The sequence below is a fragment of the Bos taurus genome, chromosome 4 (assembly GCF_002263795.3).
Source record: "Bos taurus isolate L1 Dominette 01449 registration number 42190680 breed Hereford chromosome 4, ARS-UCD2.0, whole genome shotgun sequence".
Lineage (NCBI taxonomy): Eukaryota > Metazoa > Chordata > Mammalia > Artiodactyla > Bovidae > Bos > Bos taurus.
This window is the reverse complement of record NC_037331.1, coordinates 92,042,820-92,062,569: the sequence shown is the minus strand read 5'-3', so window position 1 is coordinate 92,062,569 and position 19,750 is coordinate 92,042,820. Positions and strand designations below refer to the sequence as shown.

The 19,750-nt window shown below is 40.1% G+C and overlaps 1 protein-coding gene across 1 annotated transcript in view; it reads right to left on the bottom strand.

Annotated features, from left to right (window-relative positions):
- The window catches only part of SND1 (staphylococcal nuclease and tudor domain containing 1), a 422,171-nt gene that overhangs the window by 233,543 nt on the left and 168,878 nt on the right, over positions 1-19,750 (bottom strand). The window contains 1 exon segment of the mRNA NM_205784.1: positions 741-841. Coding sequence (NP_991353.1) covers positions 741-841 — 101 coding nt within the window.

The window sequence follows — 19,750 nt, the reverse complement described above, 5'->3', positions numbered from 1 at the left end:
ATGAGAAACCTACTCTTTTCTTCCCTTCCACCATGCCTCCTTTTAAAACAAAAGCAAAATACCAGTTTGGTAACAAACACCATTTAAGACTGTTAAATAGAGAAGGAGACAATTAGCATGTGGGTATACTTTATGCAGAGTAAGAATTGCTACTGGGGACTGACTGATTGTTTTAATATTTACTGTGGAAGCATGGCCCAGCGGGCTTCCTCCTGCCCCCATCAGATACCTCCTTGGAAGGCTGCTCGTCAACCAAGCTCCCAAGAGACTCTGGAACATAACCAGGGTATAGCCAGTGGAACACAAGAGGAAGACCCTGTCATCTACTGATTACATACGTCTATTCAAAGAAAATGTCCAATTAACCTCTCTTCTTTTTCTGGCCTACAATTAAACTTCCTAAACTAATACACAGAGAATCTTTCTAATTTTGCATAGTACCTAAGGGCCTGATTGACACTCAATAAATGGCATTATTAACAGTAATAATGAATGCTACATAGTGCCAAGGACACAGAGCCCAATAAATCTTAAATAATGACAATAATGAAAATATATGATTAACTAGTGAACAATTATGAAGTACGCTGCAAACAAAGTGCTACACCGGGACAGAACAATCACAAGCCGCTGTGTTAGGAGTGACAGAAAGCAAATCGGGGTGAAAGGGGGGAGAGATATCAATGAGAAGAGAAAAAACTCCCAGCCATGGTCAAGTTGCTACCAGCCAGAACACTCACATTCCTCCAATGGTGACGGTGGCACAGGTACGCTCTGAAAAGGCGGGCACCGTATCTGTGGCTGGGCTGGCTGGTCTAATGTAGTCCACAGTCACATTGACCTGAAAACAAGAAATCAAGGTAATTAAGGTTGAGAATTTGCAACACAGCTCACTAGCAGCCCTGTGTGCTGGCTGTAAAAGCTCACTCACGGTACGACTTTGTGGGTCTAAGATTTTAAAAAAACAACTGAAAGCTGAACCACACACCGGGAGAAAACACCTCCAAAAGCCATCTTGGATAAAGGACTATAGTATCCAAAATATAGGAAGAACTCTTAAACCTCCACGGTAAGAAAATCAAAATCCCAATGTTACAGTGGGTAAAAGACTTGGATATCTTATCAAAGAAGACATACAGATGACAAGCATATGAAAATATGCCCCACATGTGTAATTGGGGAAATGCAAACTGAGACAACTATTAACACGTCGATTAGAATAGCCAAAATTCAACACACTGACAACAAACAGAGGTGAGGGTATGGAACAAATGGAATTCTCGTTCACCATTACTGGGAATGCAAAACAGTACAGCCACTCTGAGCAATGGTTTTATATAGAACAAACTTTTACCATACGTTCCACCAGTTAAAAACTTATTTCCACACAAAAACTTGCACTTGGATGTTTCTGGTAGCTTTATACATAAATGCCAAAACTTGAAAGCAACCAATATGTTCTTCAGTAAGTGAGTAAAGAAACTGTGGTTCATGAACACAACTGAATACTATTCAGCACTTAAAAAGAATGAGCTGTCAAGCCATGAAGAGACATGGAGCAATCTGAAATACACATTGCTAAGAGAAAAATGCCCATCGAACGGCTATCTATTGTATGATTCCAACTGTGACATTCTGGAAAATGCAAAAATGTGGGAGACAGTAAAAAGATCAGTCATTGCCAGGGGTTAGCAGGATGAGACAGGATGAACAGATGTGGGGGCAGGATTTTGACAGCAGTGAAGCTATTCTGGATTATACCATAATGATGGATACATGTCATTCCACATTTGTCAAAATCCATACAATGCAGAACACCAAGAGTGAACCCAAGTCAATAATGGACTGTGGATGATGGTGTGTCCAGGTAAGCTCACCAATTGTAACAAATATACCACTCTGGAGGGGGTCTACTGATAACAGAGGAGGAAGTACATGGCTGGGGGCGGGTGGGACAAGGAAATTCTCTTTACTTTCTGCTCAATTCTGCTTTGAGTCTAATTGATGCTATAGAACCTAAAAGATGACTGATGTCAAGAGAGAAGGACAAATGGCTGAACCTTTAAGGTCCTACATAAACTTCAGTCAACAGAGAAGAAATCTGGAATATTCCTGGAGGATTCCTAGACATTTTGGTAAAGCAGCTCTCTAACCTTTTCGGACTACTTTGAAAATCTGTTTAAAAACATGAAATGCCTCAAGAGAATAACTACACGGAGTTTCAGTCTGCCATAGTTCTCAAGGCCCAAGTTAAGAAGAATCAAAACGACACAGCTGACTACACTGAATACCAATAGGGGCGGACTTGGGAAATTTGGGGGGTGGGGTGGGAGCAGGACGGACTGGACCAGAAGAACCTTTAATACTGGGCTAATCCTAGTATATACAAAACATAGGGACACAAACACGCCGAGCAATGCTTTTTCTTTATGAAGCCTTTCAAGATGACCATGTTTGTGTGTGGAAGCAAAGCGGCATGCTGTGTCCATCAGGAAACACACAGAGCCGCATTACAGCATGAAGGCATATACTTGACTTTGGTCATGGCCAAGCTTATATACCTGTACTGAGGAGTCAAGCACCCTGAGGCCATCCTCACAGTCTCAAAGTCCAGAATCACCTTTCCTAAAAACCACTTTGGTTCTCACTGAGATACTTGAAGACAACATGATGTATGAGCATCAACCAGACTGCTGGTGAGCACCACCAAAATCCCTTCAAACTGCCTGCTCCTCAAAAATCCATTTTAAAAATGAATATGGAAATTTTCAGAAGAACAGCTGCCTCCAAATTCTGACTGTCAGATCACTCACTCTACCTAATCACGTTTTAAAAGCAACAAGAAGCCCTATCAGTGAGAAAGCCAATTAAGGGCTGACGGCAAGGCAAATCTTTCTCATGAGAAGTACTGTCATAATACAACAACTCAAAAGAAATCATAAAGAGGACTCCTTAGGTCAGATGTCCACACTGACATTACTGCTCAGCCTTATCACTTTGTCCAAGCTAAGGAGATGGATAAATGTGAGGAATGTGAACAGACAGGGAGTCGGGGTAGGGGCAGGGTTGAAAAACTACCAACAAAGAGGTTTTCAGAGTTGCCCCACATGCAGCTGATCAGAGTTGTTAGAGCCCAGAGGGCAAGGAATGGGCGGTCTACACACACAGAAGCACAGCTGACTCCAATCCCTGGAAGGGAAAGAGTCCTCTGCATGCTATTTATTCTGACCAACCCCTCTGGCAACTCTCCTCTGGCAAGGGCGGATGATTAACCTCTGGGAGAAGGAAGAGGCTGGGATACCTGTTGAAGTTATGGCAAAAATCACGCAGGAAATTAGCACTGAACAGGAGCTAAACCTCAAGAGTACCCACCCAGGAGTACATGAAGTAACTCAGGGCCCAGTAGGGTATGGTCCAATTTGGGGCATTCAGGGGGCAAGTCAAAAAGTATGTAGAGATGTTCACCTATTTTTGTGTTTTCACCCAATCCATCTAGTAACAAGCTCAAGTCCTCAGTTTCACTACCAGGGGGAAAAAATAATTCATCCTGCTTAAAAATAAACTCAGTGAATCTCAAGGTTACCTTGCATCTGCCAATGACAGGCCTCCTCCTCAGGAGACGGGAGTGGGGCAGCGGCTCATCAGCGCAAGCACGTGGCACACAGTAACATCAGCTCTCTCCCCAGAAATCATGCTAGTTCACCAGGAAGGCTACGTGAGTAGTGGTGGTGATGGTTGTGCTGAGGGGTGTATTGGCAAGGAACAGCTCCCCATCTCATCTGCCAGGCCAAAGGCATGCTATCCCCAAACTGTCTTCAAAGGAAATCAACCCCACTCTTCCAAATCTTTCAACTTCAATCAGCGAAAGAACTAGTAACTACATTCTACATTCACCTGCCAATTAATTTTTTCCTCTATCTAGAGAAAGAACTGAAAGGCAGAGATTAAAGAGCTCATTGGGGGAGGTAACATTATTAAAGAAAATCTCAAATACAAATGAGGCCCTGAGAATAGGCCACAGCCACGACGCACACCTGCAGACAGCTATGACAAACCAAGAATTAAAGTCAACGTGTAATTAGCATTTATGTCCCTCTCCTGGGGAGTCTGAGCTCTGCTCTCCTGCCTTGGAGTTTCTCATCTCCAGATACTCATCCCTGACTTGTCAATCACTTGATAAAGAGCAGTTTCAATTAAACAATGGCAGATCTTAGCAAAGTCTTCATCTGAATAATAACAACCTGAATTTTGTGCTTGTGGGTGGTTACATATGGGATGGCATGAGTTGAAAAGAAGTACTGGGTTATTGCAAACGTTTCCCTCATTTTTCCAGCAAAGATGCTCCTGGAACATTGGGTATATGCAAGAATTTACACGTACGGGACACAAGGGGAGGGCCTGGCCCTCTTTACAGCAAGGACCACAAGGAGTCCACAGCTCCCTGCTGATTCCACCTGTCATTCTCTTATGAATGAGTCATACATCACCTCCCTGGGCCTCACTTTTCTTAGGCAATTCACTTGGTAAATGAGAGCACTAGACTAGAACTTCAGAGCATCACTGAACTCGAGAATCCTAGAAGACAATTTAGCCAGACACTGTGTGCTACATAGCATCACATGGTTTATACAGTAGGAGTGTATATCAGATCAGTCGCTCAGTCGTGTCCGACTCTTAGTGACTTCATGAATCGCAGCACGCCAGGCCTCCCTGTCCATCACCAACTCCCGGAGTTCACTCAGACTCACGTCCATCAAGTCAGTGATGCCATCCAACCATCTCATCCTCTGTCGTCCCCTTCTCCTCTTGCCCCTAATCCCTCCCAGCATCAGAGTCTTTTCCAATGAGTCAACTCTTCACATGAGGGGGCCAAAGTACTGGAGTTCCAGCTTTAGCATCATTCCTTCCAAAGAAATCCCAGGGCTGATCTCCTTCAGAATGGACTGGTTGGATTTCCTTGCAGTCCAAGGGACTCTCAAGAGTCTTCTCCAATACCACAGTTCAAAAGGAGTATATGTAGTGAATAATATTTTGATGAATGGATACATGTAATCAGGAACCTTTCCAGACATAAAATTCTGAAGGACACTAAATGAGATGGTTAGGACCACATGGTCTAGCTGTTGACCATTCTGTTCTATATATTAAAGCAGGAAGGAGGGAAGAAATATTTTGAAATTGGGATAAAGCTTTAAATTAAGAAAAGTGTAATTCTGCATATTACTTTTTTTTTCCCAAAGAAGCTCTCAGAGAAAAAGAAAGGGTAGCAGGCAATCTGATTCCTCCATGGTCCATTGTGGAATTCTCCTTGAAAACAATTTCAAAGACCCTTCAGAGAACTAAGATGAGAACTTAAAACCAAATTTGTATCCCAATCTCATATAAAGTCTGGAAACAGCTTAGTATTAACAGAAAACACTCAGGTCACACCTAAGGAATTCCATCTATGGATACCCTTCATGAAACTAATCATTCACTAGATGGTGAATGAGTAGTATCGTCATACTTCAGTACCGTCAAACCACCGAAGAACTCCACAGACTTGTTCATGCTGATGATAATCTGAAGGCCAGCGCATAAGAGATACCTAACATTTCCAGGCCAAAGCCTGAATCTGGGCTGTTACATGAGGCTATTACTATATAATCCCATCCACTATTCCACATGGCCAATCATAAACCCACAAAGAGATGTTAAAAAAAAAAATACCCTGCCTCACAAAAAAGGCTCTCATGTGACCTGTCATCCTCATGACGGAAACAGAAAACACATCATCTGGGCAAGTCTGGCTAAGGCAGCAGGCAGATAAAAGTAAGTAGAATAAAGTATTTCAACAGCTTGAGTAAGAGTACGGGCTCTGGCAGCCACTTGGCTGCGGGTTTGAAAGTGAAAGTAGCTCAGTCGTGTCTGACTCTTTGGGACCCTATGGACTATACAGTCCATGGGATTCTCCAGGCCAGAATACTGGAGTGGCTAGCCTTTCCCTTCTCCAGGGGATCTTCCCAACCCAGGGATCAAACCCAGGTTTCCCGCATTGCAGGCGGATTCTTTACCAGCTGAGCCACAAGGGAAGCCTAAGAATACTGGAGTGCGTAGTCTAAAACCTTCTCCAGGGGTTCTTCCCAACCCAGGAACTGAACCGGGGTCTCCTGTATTGCAGGCAGATTCTTTACCAACTGAGCTATCAGGAGGGTTGCAGGTTTGGTTCCCAGCAATTCTACCTCTGAACTCTGTGAACTTGGAGAAGTAACCTCACTTCTGGCTTCAGTTGAACATGGATAACTCTACCTATCTCATCGTTAGAAGAGAAATGCATTAATATACATGAAACATTTAGAGCAGGGCCTGACTCATAATAAGCTCTATGTGTCAGTTATTTTTAGACAAACATACTGATTTTCTTGGAGGAGAGCCTGGTACAGGGTAGGTGATAAGTGTCTGCAAGATAAATACATAAATACATGCACACATACATATATGCATAAATAAGGCGCATGTTGGCTTTAAGTCATTAGGCAGAACTCAATTAAATACACTGTTCTCCTTAAGGAGCCACAGCAAACAAGAGTATGTACCTCATCCATATTTATCCCAACTTACAGATAAATAGGACTTATTTTAAAGAATGATACACTATTTAGTACTTATTTAGACACTCTCCCGGTTAATCGGCAGGTACTAGTTTGGAGATTGTATTTACCAAAGATAATTGAAGCAGAGTGTGGGGAATCAACTCAACTAATAGGCTAACCAGAGGTGTTTGGGGAGGATGCTCCTTGCCTTACAAAATCAGGAAGATCAACAAACAGAGAGCAACCAAGTTGGCATCTGCTCTGGGCATAACAGGACAATATTTAATTTAGGCATTCTTGATCTTTTCTCCCTGCTAACAAATAGCGTACATAATTATTTTAAAAGTATCAGAGATTATCTTCTTAAAATCTGAAACACATTTTAGTTACTCATTCATCTAAATACAGATGAGCATCTAACAAAACTGTCAAGGGGTCCCTTGGTCCTGCTTCTGGGCATGCTGATCCCCAGCTCAGCTATCTACTAGGACACAAGCTAAACTCTCACAAGGAGATGTCAAACGGACCTTTGTTGTTCAGGAAACAACAACAAGAGTCACAAATGAGGGCAACATATGTACACTGACATCTTCTGTGCTGTGCTTAGTCCATCAGTCGTGTTCGACTCTTTGCAACCCCATGGACTAGAGACCGACAGGCTCGTCTGTCCATGGGGATTCTCCAGGATAGAATATTGGAGTGGGTTTCCATACCCTCCTCCAGGGCGTCTTCCCAACCTGGGGATCGGACCCAGGTCTCCCACACTGCAGGCGGATTCTTTACCATCTGAGCCACCAGGGAAGCCCAAGAACACTGGATTGGGTAGTCTCTCCCTTCCCCATGGGATCTTCCTGACCCAGGAATCAAACCAGGGTCTCCTGCATTGAAGGTGGATTCTTTACCAGCTGGGCTACCAGTGATATTAGAGAAACAGAAAGTTGATTTTTAAAAGTATTTCTGATTTAACTCAAAACACCCAAAACATTATCATATCAACACATAACCAGTATTTCTTAAGGTATTGGGTTTCTTTCCTTTCACTGACAAAGACTTTGAAATCCAGTGTGTGTTGTGCAAGGAAAACACATCCCAGTCTGGACCAGCAATACTTCAAGTGTGCGGCCACTTACAGCTGCAGTCGCAATACTGGACTGTACACGCCCAGACTGTTCATTATGGGACCAGGGTCTTAGCCTCAATCCTCTATACATGCTCCTACCTTTAGTGGTTCTATCCTTCTCTAGTTTCTCCCAGGAACTTTTGTTATCTTATATTTATGAATCCTTGTAAATACTCAAACCAAATATGAAAAAACATGGTATAAAAAATAAAATGTTTATTATTCATTTTCTGACTGAAAAAAAATCTATTTAATTAGACTAGAAAGACAAGGTATTTACATAATTTTCAGTTCTAAAAAACATTTCAGGGGTGAGAATAAATGTGTACACAAAGGAGGAAAATTCCTCCAATTTATAACTGTCATCGTGGAATATATTCTGTTCAATGTTTGAGGAAGATACTTTTGAGTGACTTCTCTACCAAATCAGTGGCTGAACTTTATCCTTGATTTGCTGACCCAAGTCTAGAATTCTTCACCTTGATGTTTCCAATGTATTCTAATGGATGGTAACTAGAAACTCATGGTAAAGAAACAGCTGCTTTTGTAGTTATGACTAATGCCTCTGTTGAGTATGGTGTTACTAGAAGGTGAGCAACTGGTAGATGTGAACCATTTATGTTTATAAGCACAGACAAAAGCAGAAATCTCTATGTCCCATTAGGACATCATTTAGCTTTGGCATGTCTTAAATTAAAAGCACTTTCACAGATACACTGACAAAAAAATATACATTTATGCTGCAAAGAAAAGGAGACATAAGCAATGATCCTCTCCTACCTCTCCAACCCAGCCATATGTATTTGGTAACACCCCCTTCAAAATCATTGTAATTAGGTGCTAAGGCCGGCTGTTTATTCACATGTATTTATGTTGCTTTCTCCGATCTACAATCACCCTTCCCAACTCCCCCAGAGTCAGAACAATTTTGAGCACATTTCATTTTCATCAATGGAACATGAACCTCTATGGCTTCCCAACCTCTATGATGAGCACAGAGTCAAGGAGCTCTCTTATTTAATGTTTCTGACAAAATGAAACCACTGCTTCCCACCCCCTTGTCAGATGCGTTCATCTGTTTTGAGAGGAAAGGTAAAACCCAGCTTCAGATGGGGCCTGTGGAGATGCTAAGAGTCTCTACCTGACATTAGGCATTCATTTAAGTGGACATCACTATTTCCCGATGAACACTCAGTTTGGTAAATATTTAATTAGAAGCATACCCAGGCATGAGATTCACAAGTAAACGTGAAAACATTTTATGTAAGAGGTCACTAGAGCTGGGCAATGATTTCTAGAAATAGTGATAACACCCTGACAAAAAACAGAACATTAACATGGTCAGAAATGAGGCACTGTTTATGCATAAGGTAGGTAACAAGCACATATAAAATCATCAAGGGGATGAAGTTCTGACTGTTGAAAATATTTCAAGTAACTCTGAGGAGGATCAGAGATGAACAGAAACCACCCTTTCCAAGTAACCTCACAGTTACAAGTATTTTCACCCATGCTCTTGATTCCCAAGTCCTTATAAACCTACAAATGCATCTGAAAAGCACAACCTGTGTTTGCATCAGTGTTCTAACCATTATCTTACGCATCATGGTTTAACTCATCCCGATACCTAATTGTCATACCACACTATCCAAACCCAAGAATGCCAGCGGCCCCCAAAACACTACTGGAAACTGTCACATGGGTCCCCTTCCTGTCTCTTCTTTCTTCTCCTCAGAGCCACCATCTCCACCACCTTCCTCTGGAGGATGAAGGGTGAGTGTGGGTCTTTTTTCTCCTCTATACAAGTGTCAGTCACAGTCATCTGTGTCCAAAATTTCCAAGGTCAGCAGCAGTCAGGGGAAATTAAATCACTCCGTCCAGAACTCTCCCTGGAGGAGTTCCAGCCACACAAGCAGCACAAATATACGGAGATACTCATGCCTTTGTGTAGAATACACACAATGTCACCCAGTCGTGAAAACAACAGCTATAATGAAACTAAGAGGAGAAGCACAAGGATATGAAGGAAGGGTATTTGCTTAAAGGCATCTCAGTCATATTACTGGAGGAAAAGAAGAATGCTTTTAAGACGTGGATAAAAACAAAAAGGTTAAATTACATTTTCTCCACAAATCTGTGCCAGTCTACCAAGGAAAAGGCCACTCACCAAAAAGCCAAACTGAGAAACTGAAGCAATCAAAGTGGGAGCTCAAGTATGCCCAAGAATTCTGATCAATTCCTAATGCTTTGGGGGCTGGATATTGCAAAATCAGTACAGAAAAGCCACCCTGTGTCCACCACAGTTCAGGGCATACCTATTTCTCCAGCATGCCCACAGGGTGGCATTTAGAAGTCATTCAGACCAAGAAAACAAATATATACTCAGGTAAGTTAATGTAAGGTGAAAGAATGGTAACTTGGACGAAGAGAAATGTATGGTGACCTCAAAGGAGAAATATAAAGAAAAAATATAATTCTTAAGGAATACCTGCCAATGGCACAAAGAAAAACAGCCCAAAGATACAGCTCTTCTGTTACATAAATTATTCTCGGTTGTGTTGCTAAGAAAAGATTCCAAGATAGTCAGGTGTTACCATCATAAGCCTTTCTTCCTTTAGACTACCTTCCTCTTCCAGCATTGCACACAGAAGATAGAGGCCTACTAAATGAAACGAAGTTTCCCGATCAAAGGCACAGCGTGCACAGAGCAGTAACACCTGAGGTCGGTGTCTGAAACTATACACCAACACTGATCAAAGACCATCCTGATTGCATCTGTGTCCTCCTTCAAATCCAGGTCCTCTAAAAAACAAAAAACACAACCCAGTATTCGTGTATTCACACAGCCAAGTCTCCAGCCCACAAACATATATTAGAAAATTAGGTGATTAGCACTGGATTTTAAACCTAGGTCAAAAGGACCAATTACAGCCTAGATTCCTGAACTAAGCTACCTCTCAGCAGCTGTACAAAGAAGCCCTCTCCCAGACTCACAATCCTTCAATTTCCATTACTCATATAGAGACACAAAGCAAAGGTATTTCTCGAGTTCTTAAAAAACAAACTAAAAATAGAATTACCGTAAAATCTAGCAATTCTGGGTATATTCAATCCAAGGTCTCAGAAATGTTTGGAGCCTATATTCACAGCAGCACTACTCACAATTATCAAAAGGCAGAAGCAATCCAAATATTCACTGATGAAGAAACAAAATGTGGTCAATGGAATATTTTTCAGCCTTAAAAAGGAAGGAAATTCTAACATATGCTATGATTTGAATGAGTCTTGAGAATGTCGTGTTAAATTATATAATCCAGTCACACACATAAAAAAGAAATAATGCATGATTCCACTTAAATAAGGTACTTGAGAGTAGTCAAACTTCAAGAAAAAAGTGCATCATGGTTCCTGGGGCTGGGGGCAGGCAGGAACAGGGAGTCATTGTTTAATGGGTATAGTTTCAGTTTTGCAAGATGGAGACTGATTGCAGGAGAATGAGAATATCCTAACACTACTGAACTATACACTTTAAAATGGTTAAGATGATAAATTTGATGTAATGTGCATCTAACAATTAAATGTGTTTGTGTGTGTGTTTTTAAACTTGGGGTATTCTACCCACATAAGCCAGACAGAGCCCAGACTACTCCAGAATCTCTGAAGAATTCAAGAGCATACCTCTATCACTTTCCCAGGAAAAAAGATGGTTTACCCACAGACAGCAGTCATTAGAAGTCATGTCTCCAAACCCACTAACAACAGAGTAGAAGCCTCAGTCATGGAGGACAAATCATTCCATCTTCCCAGGATATGAAATAGCTATTTTTCTGCTTCCTAAAGACAGCCAACTGAAGCCGCATGCCTAGGTACCACAAGTCTAACTAGATGGACCTGTGTCACCAATTCTCAGAGGCAGCTATAGAATGGGATGGAGTAGTAGTCTACAGCTCACTCTCTTCCTATAAAACTGTCACACATCTATGGAGGTCCATCTACACTTCTGGGAAACTGCTGTGTTCCACCATAATCCCCCACCTCTACCTAGTTCTCCAGTTGAATTTAATCCCTGTTGTCCATGCTCTTATCTAATCAACATTCAGTTTTCATAGCTTCTCTAAGTGGCAATTTTACTGTTGGCAGAAACCTAAATGGGTACATCTTCTGAGGTCAAACTGGCAATTGTACTAATATTTAATATGCAGTGTCTTTTGACGTTTCACAATTTGGCAGTTTCACTTCAAGGAATATAGTTCTATAGAAACAAAGATGTATGTACAAGCATTCTGTCCTCTGCATTCATGGTGGTTTAACACAAATGCATAATTACAAGTTGTGATTGAACTCTCGCACTAGCCCAAGTTCCAAGTTGGCAGTAAGCATGGCCATTTTTTCCCTATTACAAGCATGTCTCGATAAATATGCTGTAGCTGTTGACAACAAGGGAAATCTGTATCTTCTGCTATGGCAACATTTTCAAATTTTAAAAAGCAAAGACACAATGGTAGCTGTAATCTCATTTGGGGGAATCCAGGGACATACTTAGAAACAATCTGGGGGAACTTACGTAGCACTGTTAGAAGGGCTTACCTTCAAAGGTATGTGTTCAACTTTCCACATTATAAATTTCTAAGATTTTAAATTACATTTGAAGGATAAATAGGTAAGTTAAAAATATAAACCAGTGGTAGATGGAATAAAATAGACAACGGAAACATGTACTTTAATTAAAAAAAAAAAAAAAAAAAAAACAACTGGCCTCCTCTAACCAGATTTCAATGTTGAACATTTATTTCCGACTAATTCCCAGGATGATTCCAGGGTCACCACTCAGGCCAACCAATAAGGATGATGTGGGGCTGCAGAACACTGCTAGAAGGACACTTCCGGGTGCCCAGTGGTGCGCTGTGTCCGTGGCAGGTGGGCATCACCATCTGCAAATGAACTGCCACTCTCACTGTGTGCTGATAATGATGCTGCCGCCGCCACCTGCCTGCCATATGTTTCCCCGACTTGTCACGTTACAAGGAACTGCATTTTGGCACGCTGATCGCTGACAAGTCTGATACTACTGGCCATCTTTGTTCCATCTGCAGCACTTCCTACAGCCGAGGTAGCTACTCGATGCTTCACAGGATGCATGACATAAAATACCACTTTGCCAACTGACCACTAACTAACACCAACATTTTACAGTAGACTCCCCTGCTGTTCTTCCTCTACTCCGTCCAAGGGCTACTCATTGAAGGGCTGTGTTCCATCCTCGTTTCATGTCCTGCAACCCTATTTCCCATTAGTAGAGAAGAAACACAGACTTTCTACTCCGATAAACCAAATTCATTCTCTCTCCCTTCATCACCACGGTACAGTCAATAAAGGCTGATGATAACCCAGGGGGTTTCCATTTTTAGCTCTAACATAATGTGTGTGTGCATGGTCATTCACTTCAGTCATGTCGAACCCTTTACTACCCCATGGACTGAAGCCCGCTAGGCTCCTCTGTCCACGGGACTCTCCAGACAAGAATACTGGAGTGGGTTGCTGTGCCCTCCTGCAGGGGATCTTCCCAACTGAGGGATCAAACCCACGTCTCCTGCATGCAGGTGGGTTCTTTACTGCTGAGCCATCAGGGAAGCCCCTAACATAACGCACAGATCAGCAAAGGGTTTAAGGACTAGCGGTGATGAAACACTGTCTCACAGCAGCAGATAAATCTGAAGGTGATGAAATATGACAGCATGTTGGGTGTACCACTAAACTGCCTCCACTGTCACTGCTCCTATTAGTAGAACTTCCGTCTGTATGAGCCAGCAAATATCAGTTTAAGGCCTGTTACCACATCTAGTCAACAAATTGGGAACTAGTTTCCAAAAAAGAAGGAAAGTAAAATTTCAAAACCTGATATTATCTTCTTAAGCAAAAGACAGCGAACATACAAATGTGAAATCAATCAAGCATGTGAACTAAATGTCTTGCTTTCCCATTAATAATGAGAACATAAAGGTAATTATCCAAAGCACTTCTATGAATTAGCAAATCCCTAGACAAGTAGATGCTTCTCTTAATGAGGGGACTCTTCACACATTTCAGCAGCCACCCCCATCCCCACTCTCACCCACCACTAACTCACTGGATAAAACGCCAACCAGCAATAACATCAAGAAGGAAACACCAACTACTCCTTGTCCTCCATTCAGCAGCCATTCTGCCAACAGTCAACAGTATACCAATTTAATAAATTTCATTGTATCCACAATGCTGTGCAACCGCCACCGTTATAATTCCAGAACACTTTCATCATCCTGAAGAAAAACCCTTTACTCACTGAGCACTCACTCTGCAACCCCTGGCAACCACCATCTACTTACTGCCTCTTTCCATTTGCTTGTTTTGAACATGCCCTTTAAATGGAAACATACGATAAGTGGTCTTTCATCTTTCACGTGGTATTATGCTTTCAGGTTCACCCGGGTTGCTCCATATGTCAGTACTTTATTTCCTTCAACGGCAGAATGTATATAGTGTGTTCATATACCATATTGTGTTTATCCATAAAAATATACTTTTGAGACTGCAGCCATAACAGCAAGTGCACTGAGAACCACTTTAATAAAATCTCATTATAATGATAAAAAATAATCTTATTTTTTATAACAAGAAAATATAACTGAGAATCAGCTGAGAGAAGAAAGGCTCTATCTGATGCCATATGCAGAAAAGCTACTATCATTAACACAAATAACTAAACCATTGGAGTCAAATCACATAAAGGAAATATTTGAATCTCCCAACCTGTGCAGTTCAGAGAACTTCAACCAAACCCATTTAAAAAAAATAAAAAGCACCACTCTCTCATTAAGAGGAAAAAGAAATCTTTCAGGGCCTAAGTCTTGAGGAGATGGTCCAAACAAACAACCAGCCAGCCATTTCCAAGGAAAGAAATCTTCTTCCCAACAGATCATGTGCTCAGGACAAACAGCACAGGCACTCAGGCATTGTTTAAAATGGCAAAAATGATACAGATACCACCTATGGAAATATTCTTACAAAGTATGAAATCCCTGTAAAGCTTTAAGCCTCCCACTGGCTGCATCTGCTTTCCAGTTTCCTTGCACACACTCACTCACGATGAACCAGACTGTAACACAGTTTCAAGGATCCTCCTATCTTCATGACTTAGCCTGTTTGAATACATCCTTGATTTCCACAGCAATGTATCACTCTCTGACGGGTCATGTGAGCTCGTTTCTATGTGACGGTCTACATACCAGCTGACCCAATTCCTCTCCAGCCTGCACCAATTCCACAGCAGAAAATGAACGATGAATTACTCTACAGCACAGAAGGACAGGAATAAACAGAAAGACCCAATGAGCCCTCCTCCATAACTTAGCACAGAAAGATTATTTTTTTCTTCTGCTACTAAAGAAAAGTCCCCATGTCTTTTAGCACATAAGATAAACTCAAAATAGGAAAACTGGTTTAGTCATTACATAACTGTCTGAGCTATAAATTTACTAATCTGATCACCAAAAGACCAGCCTAAGAATATAATGAGGATTTTTAACAATATTCTGCCACTGTAGCATCACCACAGAAGTTTAGACAAGTCTGTGGGAAAGAATTTTAAGCTAAAACTTCTAGCAGGTCTAGAGGGTAACAGGAAAATGCCTGGTGAGCATATATAGAATCCTGACAGAAGCACCTGGATCATACCACAGTACCAACCTCCAAACACTAGAAAATCAGCAACTGAGGAATCCGTCTATAACCAAGAGTTTATTGCAATCAATCAGTAGCCAAGATCTTTAGGCAAACTACCCCAAAGAGAGACTTCTTGAACAATCTCAAAAGAATGGTCTGAAGCCCAATCATTTCATTTCATTCAATACATTTCAGAACATCTAGTAGGTGTTGGAAATAGAAATCAAACTTACTGCATTACAAAAAGGACAGACAAAACTGCAATATATACATGCTAAATTTCATATATATATATATGTATATGAAAAATCAAACAGAATAGTAATGCATATAATATACTTTAAAAATTTCAGGTTCCTTAGGTGAAAAAGAAAGGATGGGTCCATAATATATTGAACACATTGTCTATTATCTCTGTAAAAGATACACCAAGATGCACAGGCATGTTTAAATCAAATGAAGTGACCCACTTATACATAGATCCTGCGTAACAAATGGTTGTAACAGACAGAAGGCTATAAATTGAAACGTTTAATAAAATGAGCATTCTATTAGTGACATCTGATAAAAATTCTTTTAAGTAAATATCACAATAAGCATAATACAGTAATCAATAAAATATCCAATGGTATGAGGCTCAAAAGTCTAGGGGGAAAAATCCCATAGTTAATAGGAAATGACAGGCACGTTAGAGATACCCTAATCTGGAGCAAATGGGGGGAAAGAGAAGAATTATTGGGTTGGCCAGTAAATTCACTTGGATTTTTCCATAAACTGTAACAAAAAAACCCAAACAAACTCTTTGGGCAACCCAATAACTGGCATTGATCTAATAAGCAACTCCCAAACCTAAAAAAAGAATGAATATAATCAATTTTTAATAATTCTACAATATATCAGTAATCTATCTGTGAGAGTTTTCATTTTTTTAAATACACATTTTCAATTCTCTTGAACACTGTGAGACTGTATTTTAACTGCTTAGAGGTGGCTGGGCTGTGGAGCAGGGGGAGTCACATAAATAACATTTATAACATGACAGTTATTCAGGAAGATTATATAATCTGTCCAAAAATTATGTAAGAGGGGTCTCTTCTGCAATACAAAACAGCTAACTCATAGAATTTGGAACAGGCTAGCTTATTATAAAGACTGAAAATGGAAGATATATCTCAGTAGTAAGTTACTTTTAATGATTAAGTTAAAATTTTTATTACATTGAGATTATCTTTTTATCCCAACTCTTAGTTAGCTGAGCTTTTAAGGCATAAAGTAAAATGAATGACTTTATTTTAAATCAAATGAAAGTAATCACAGTTATTACCTAGGGCAAGTGTATGTTACTATGTAAGAAAAAGCAGATTCAGGGGAGTTATATGAATTACCCAAACTTAAACAGCAATTCAATAACAGTTATATCCACTAAATCCTACAAATAAAAGTTGAAATTACAAGAATAGTAATCCACAATAAAAAGTCATTTCAGTAAATTAGGTCTGTTATATGCCTGGAGAAATTTACAGTCTAAGAGCCCAAGGTCTTACAAGTCTGAGAAGCTACCCTTAAATACATGATGCAGTGCAGGTGGCCGAAGGAGTAATCCATGAGAAGGCTGAGAAAGACTACCAACTTTGGTTATTGTTCCTGGTTTTCTCCAAAACTATCCAGCTTATTGCTATATCTCCTACTGATTTATAAGCAAGAATATAAAAAACAAAATTAAAAAAAAAAAACCTATTCTATTGCTTAGTTGCTCTAAAATATCGGAATAATAGAAGGTTAAAATTAAGCATTAAGAACTAGACTAAATGAAATCTATGGAGAAAAAATAAAAGCTCAAAATACAATAGTTAAAATCTCAAAAAACAGATGTCTGACTTTAAATGAGAAAAATCTAAGGGACTTAAAAGGGGGGAAGCTATTATACTTCTTAAATGGCCAAATCCCATGTAAATAAAGCACTCAACATCAATGAATAGACTTACTAAATACAAATTATAATTATATATAAATTATATATAAATAGAAGCTTTTTTGCCCTTAACTTTAGATCCACCCTCCCTGGAGAAGGAAATAGCAACCCACTCCAGTACTCTTGCCTGGAGAATCCCATGGAGGGAGGAGCCTGGTAAGCTACACTCCATGGGGTCACAAAGAGTCCGACACGACTGACTTCACGTTCACGTTAGATCCAGCCACATGGAGAAGCCTGATTTTGTATGCTAGTGAATCTAGTTGATTATACAGTATGGCACGTTTATCAAAACAAAAAGCCACAGCACCATAGTTCAAAAAAGTTAAAATGAAATAAAATTACACAACCACTGCAATTATCACTTCAAGAAATTTTATTTAAGTTTGTGAGGAAATGTTCAGGTGATGCTGTCAATTGACATATAGGTTTATTTATATCTGTGTGTGTATGAATCAAAGAAAATCTCAAAATGCTAACAGTGCTTTGAATTACTTTTAATTTTCTTTTATATTTTCCAAACTTATAACTTATAACAAACATACATTGTTTTTATAATCAAACAAAAATCACAGAAGGAGAACAAAAGACCATCTTGGTTAACGGTGTGGTCTAAAGTGACAACAGTCACACTCACCAAAAGCACAGCGTGTGTGTGACTGATGAGAGGAGAGGCTTGACTTCCCAGCTCCAATTCTCCAGAAGGCTTAGAATCAACTGACAAAATTGTATTTGGTGCTTGCATGTTCCTACGTCCCTATTTTCAAAAATAACTTACAAGTCTATAGTAATTGTTTACAACATTCCAAAAACCAGAGAAAATATTTGGTAAATACTTAACCTGTGAAGACAGTCAATGGGGTCCCTCTCAAAGAAGAAGGGTCAAGAATGAGATCTGAAAAGCTTTGCCAAGTGAAGAACTAAAGAAATAAGATGATCAGCAGTAGCAAGATGAGCAGAACTACTAGAAACGAAGACACTCCACTGCTCCAAAGGGTAAAATACCAATGGGAATGCAGATGGAGACTTGAATCTGCGGAAACTGCATAGGAATCCATCTTTTCCTAGCAGTGGGAATGCTACTATGTGACGACAAGACTAGCACAAAGAAAATGAATGTAGATCAGAATTTACATTCTAGGCTATGCAGCCAATGTAAATCCTATCCCTAAATTAGTCAGTCCTTAGAAGAACTGGCCCGTAATGGGGGCGGGGGGAGAGAGACCAACAAATGACAATACTGCTGAGGATGTACCTGGCCTAATTCATTTTGATCAATTTTGGTTAATATGCACTTTATTGTAAAAAGGACATCATTTAGAATCAGTGGAAACCTTAAGGGTAACACTAAGGAGAAATGACAATATGACACGAACTCATAACCAGTTTACTTACATCATTTAATAAAGCCAAATTTTTGCCTCATTTTGTTTTCCTATTTAGTACTAGGATAACTTATTAATTGCTCTGAGAAACGGAGAATCACTCTATAATACAAAGAATAACAAATCACCTGAAGCATAGTGAAGTACTTAAAATGTGCTACCTATGCGGTTAGGAATGAACCTATTTCATAGTATTATCGCAAACGTAATCAATCTCCAAATTCAATCTTTTAAAAGTAAATCAAAGTGGCAATAATATTTTGAAGTGTTAGATTAACTGAGCATTCATTTGGGAGTTGAAAAGAAGGAAATCAATCATTTATTTCTAACTAATGATCAAACAGCTGTATTTCTTGGATAGGTAAGTTCAGGAGACAGAGACTTCAAGTTTGAGACTCTCAGAGAGACTGGGGGCTAAAAAAAAAATGCTGGTTGGGGCATATTTTGTCCTTTATTTAGCTTACTTTGGGTCATAGAAAATTAAGTTCTCATCAGATCTCCTGCCAGTTCCCATGGAAACTCTATCAAGCTATAAAAAATGTACCAGGAATCTCAGAAAAGAAGCAAACGGGATGTTAAGAGTTCTCTCCAGGCTCTTCCTTCCCCAGGCCCACTCCCCACTTCCTCTATGAGTCAGGCAGATACAAGTCAGGGCCACTGAGCACTTGGGGATCAAAAAGGTTTTCTTAAAAAGAAGGGCAAGCAATTGAGTGTCGTCATCTTAAGATTGGTTTTCAAGCCAACAGAGGTCGAAGAAAATAAAATGAATGGCCATCTTCCTTTTCTCTCATTCAACCTTATCAGGACACAGAATAGAACAACCTCACATTTTATTTGTCGTATTATATACTGCTCCCTGTTCTTCATTTTCCCAAGCCCTGACTCAGTAGTTTGCGATTATCGATTGAGCTCTTACAATGTGCCGAGCACTGCAGTAAGTACTTTCCATACATTACCTCATTTAATGCTCATGACAGGCCTGGATTAGGTAATGCTACCC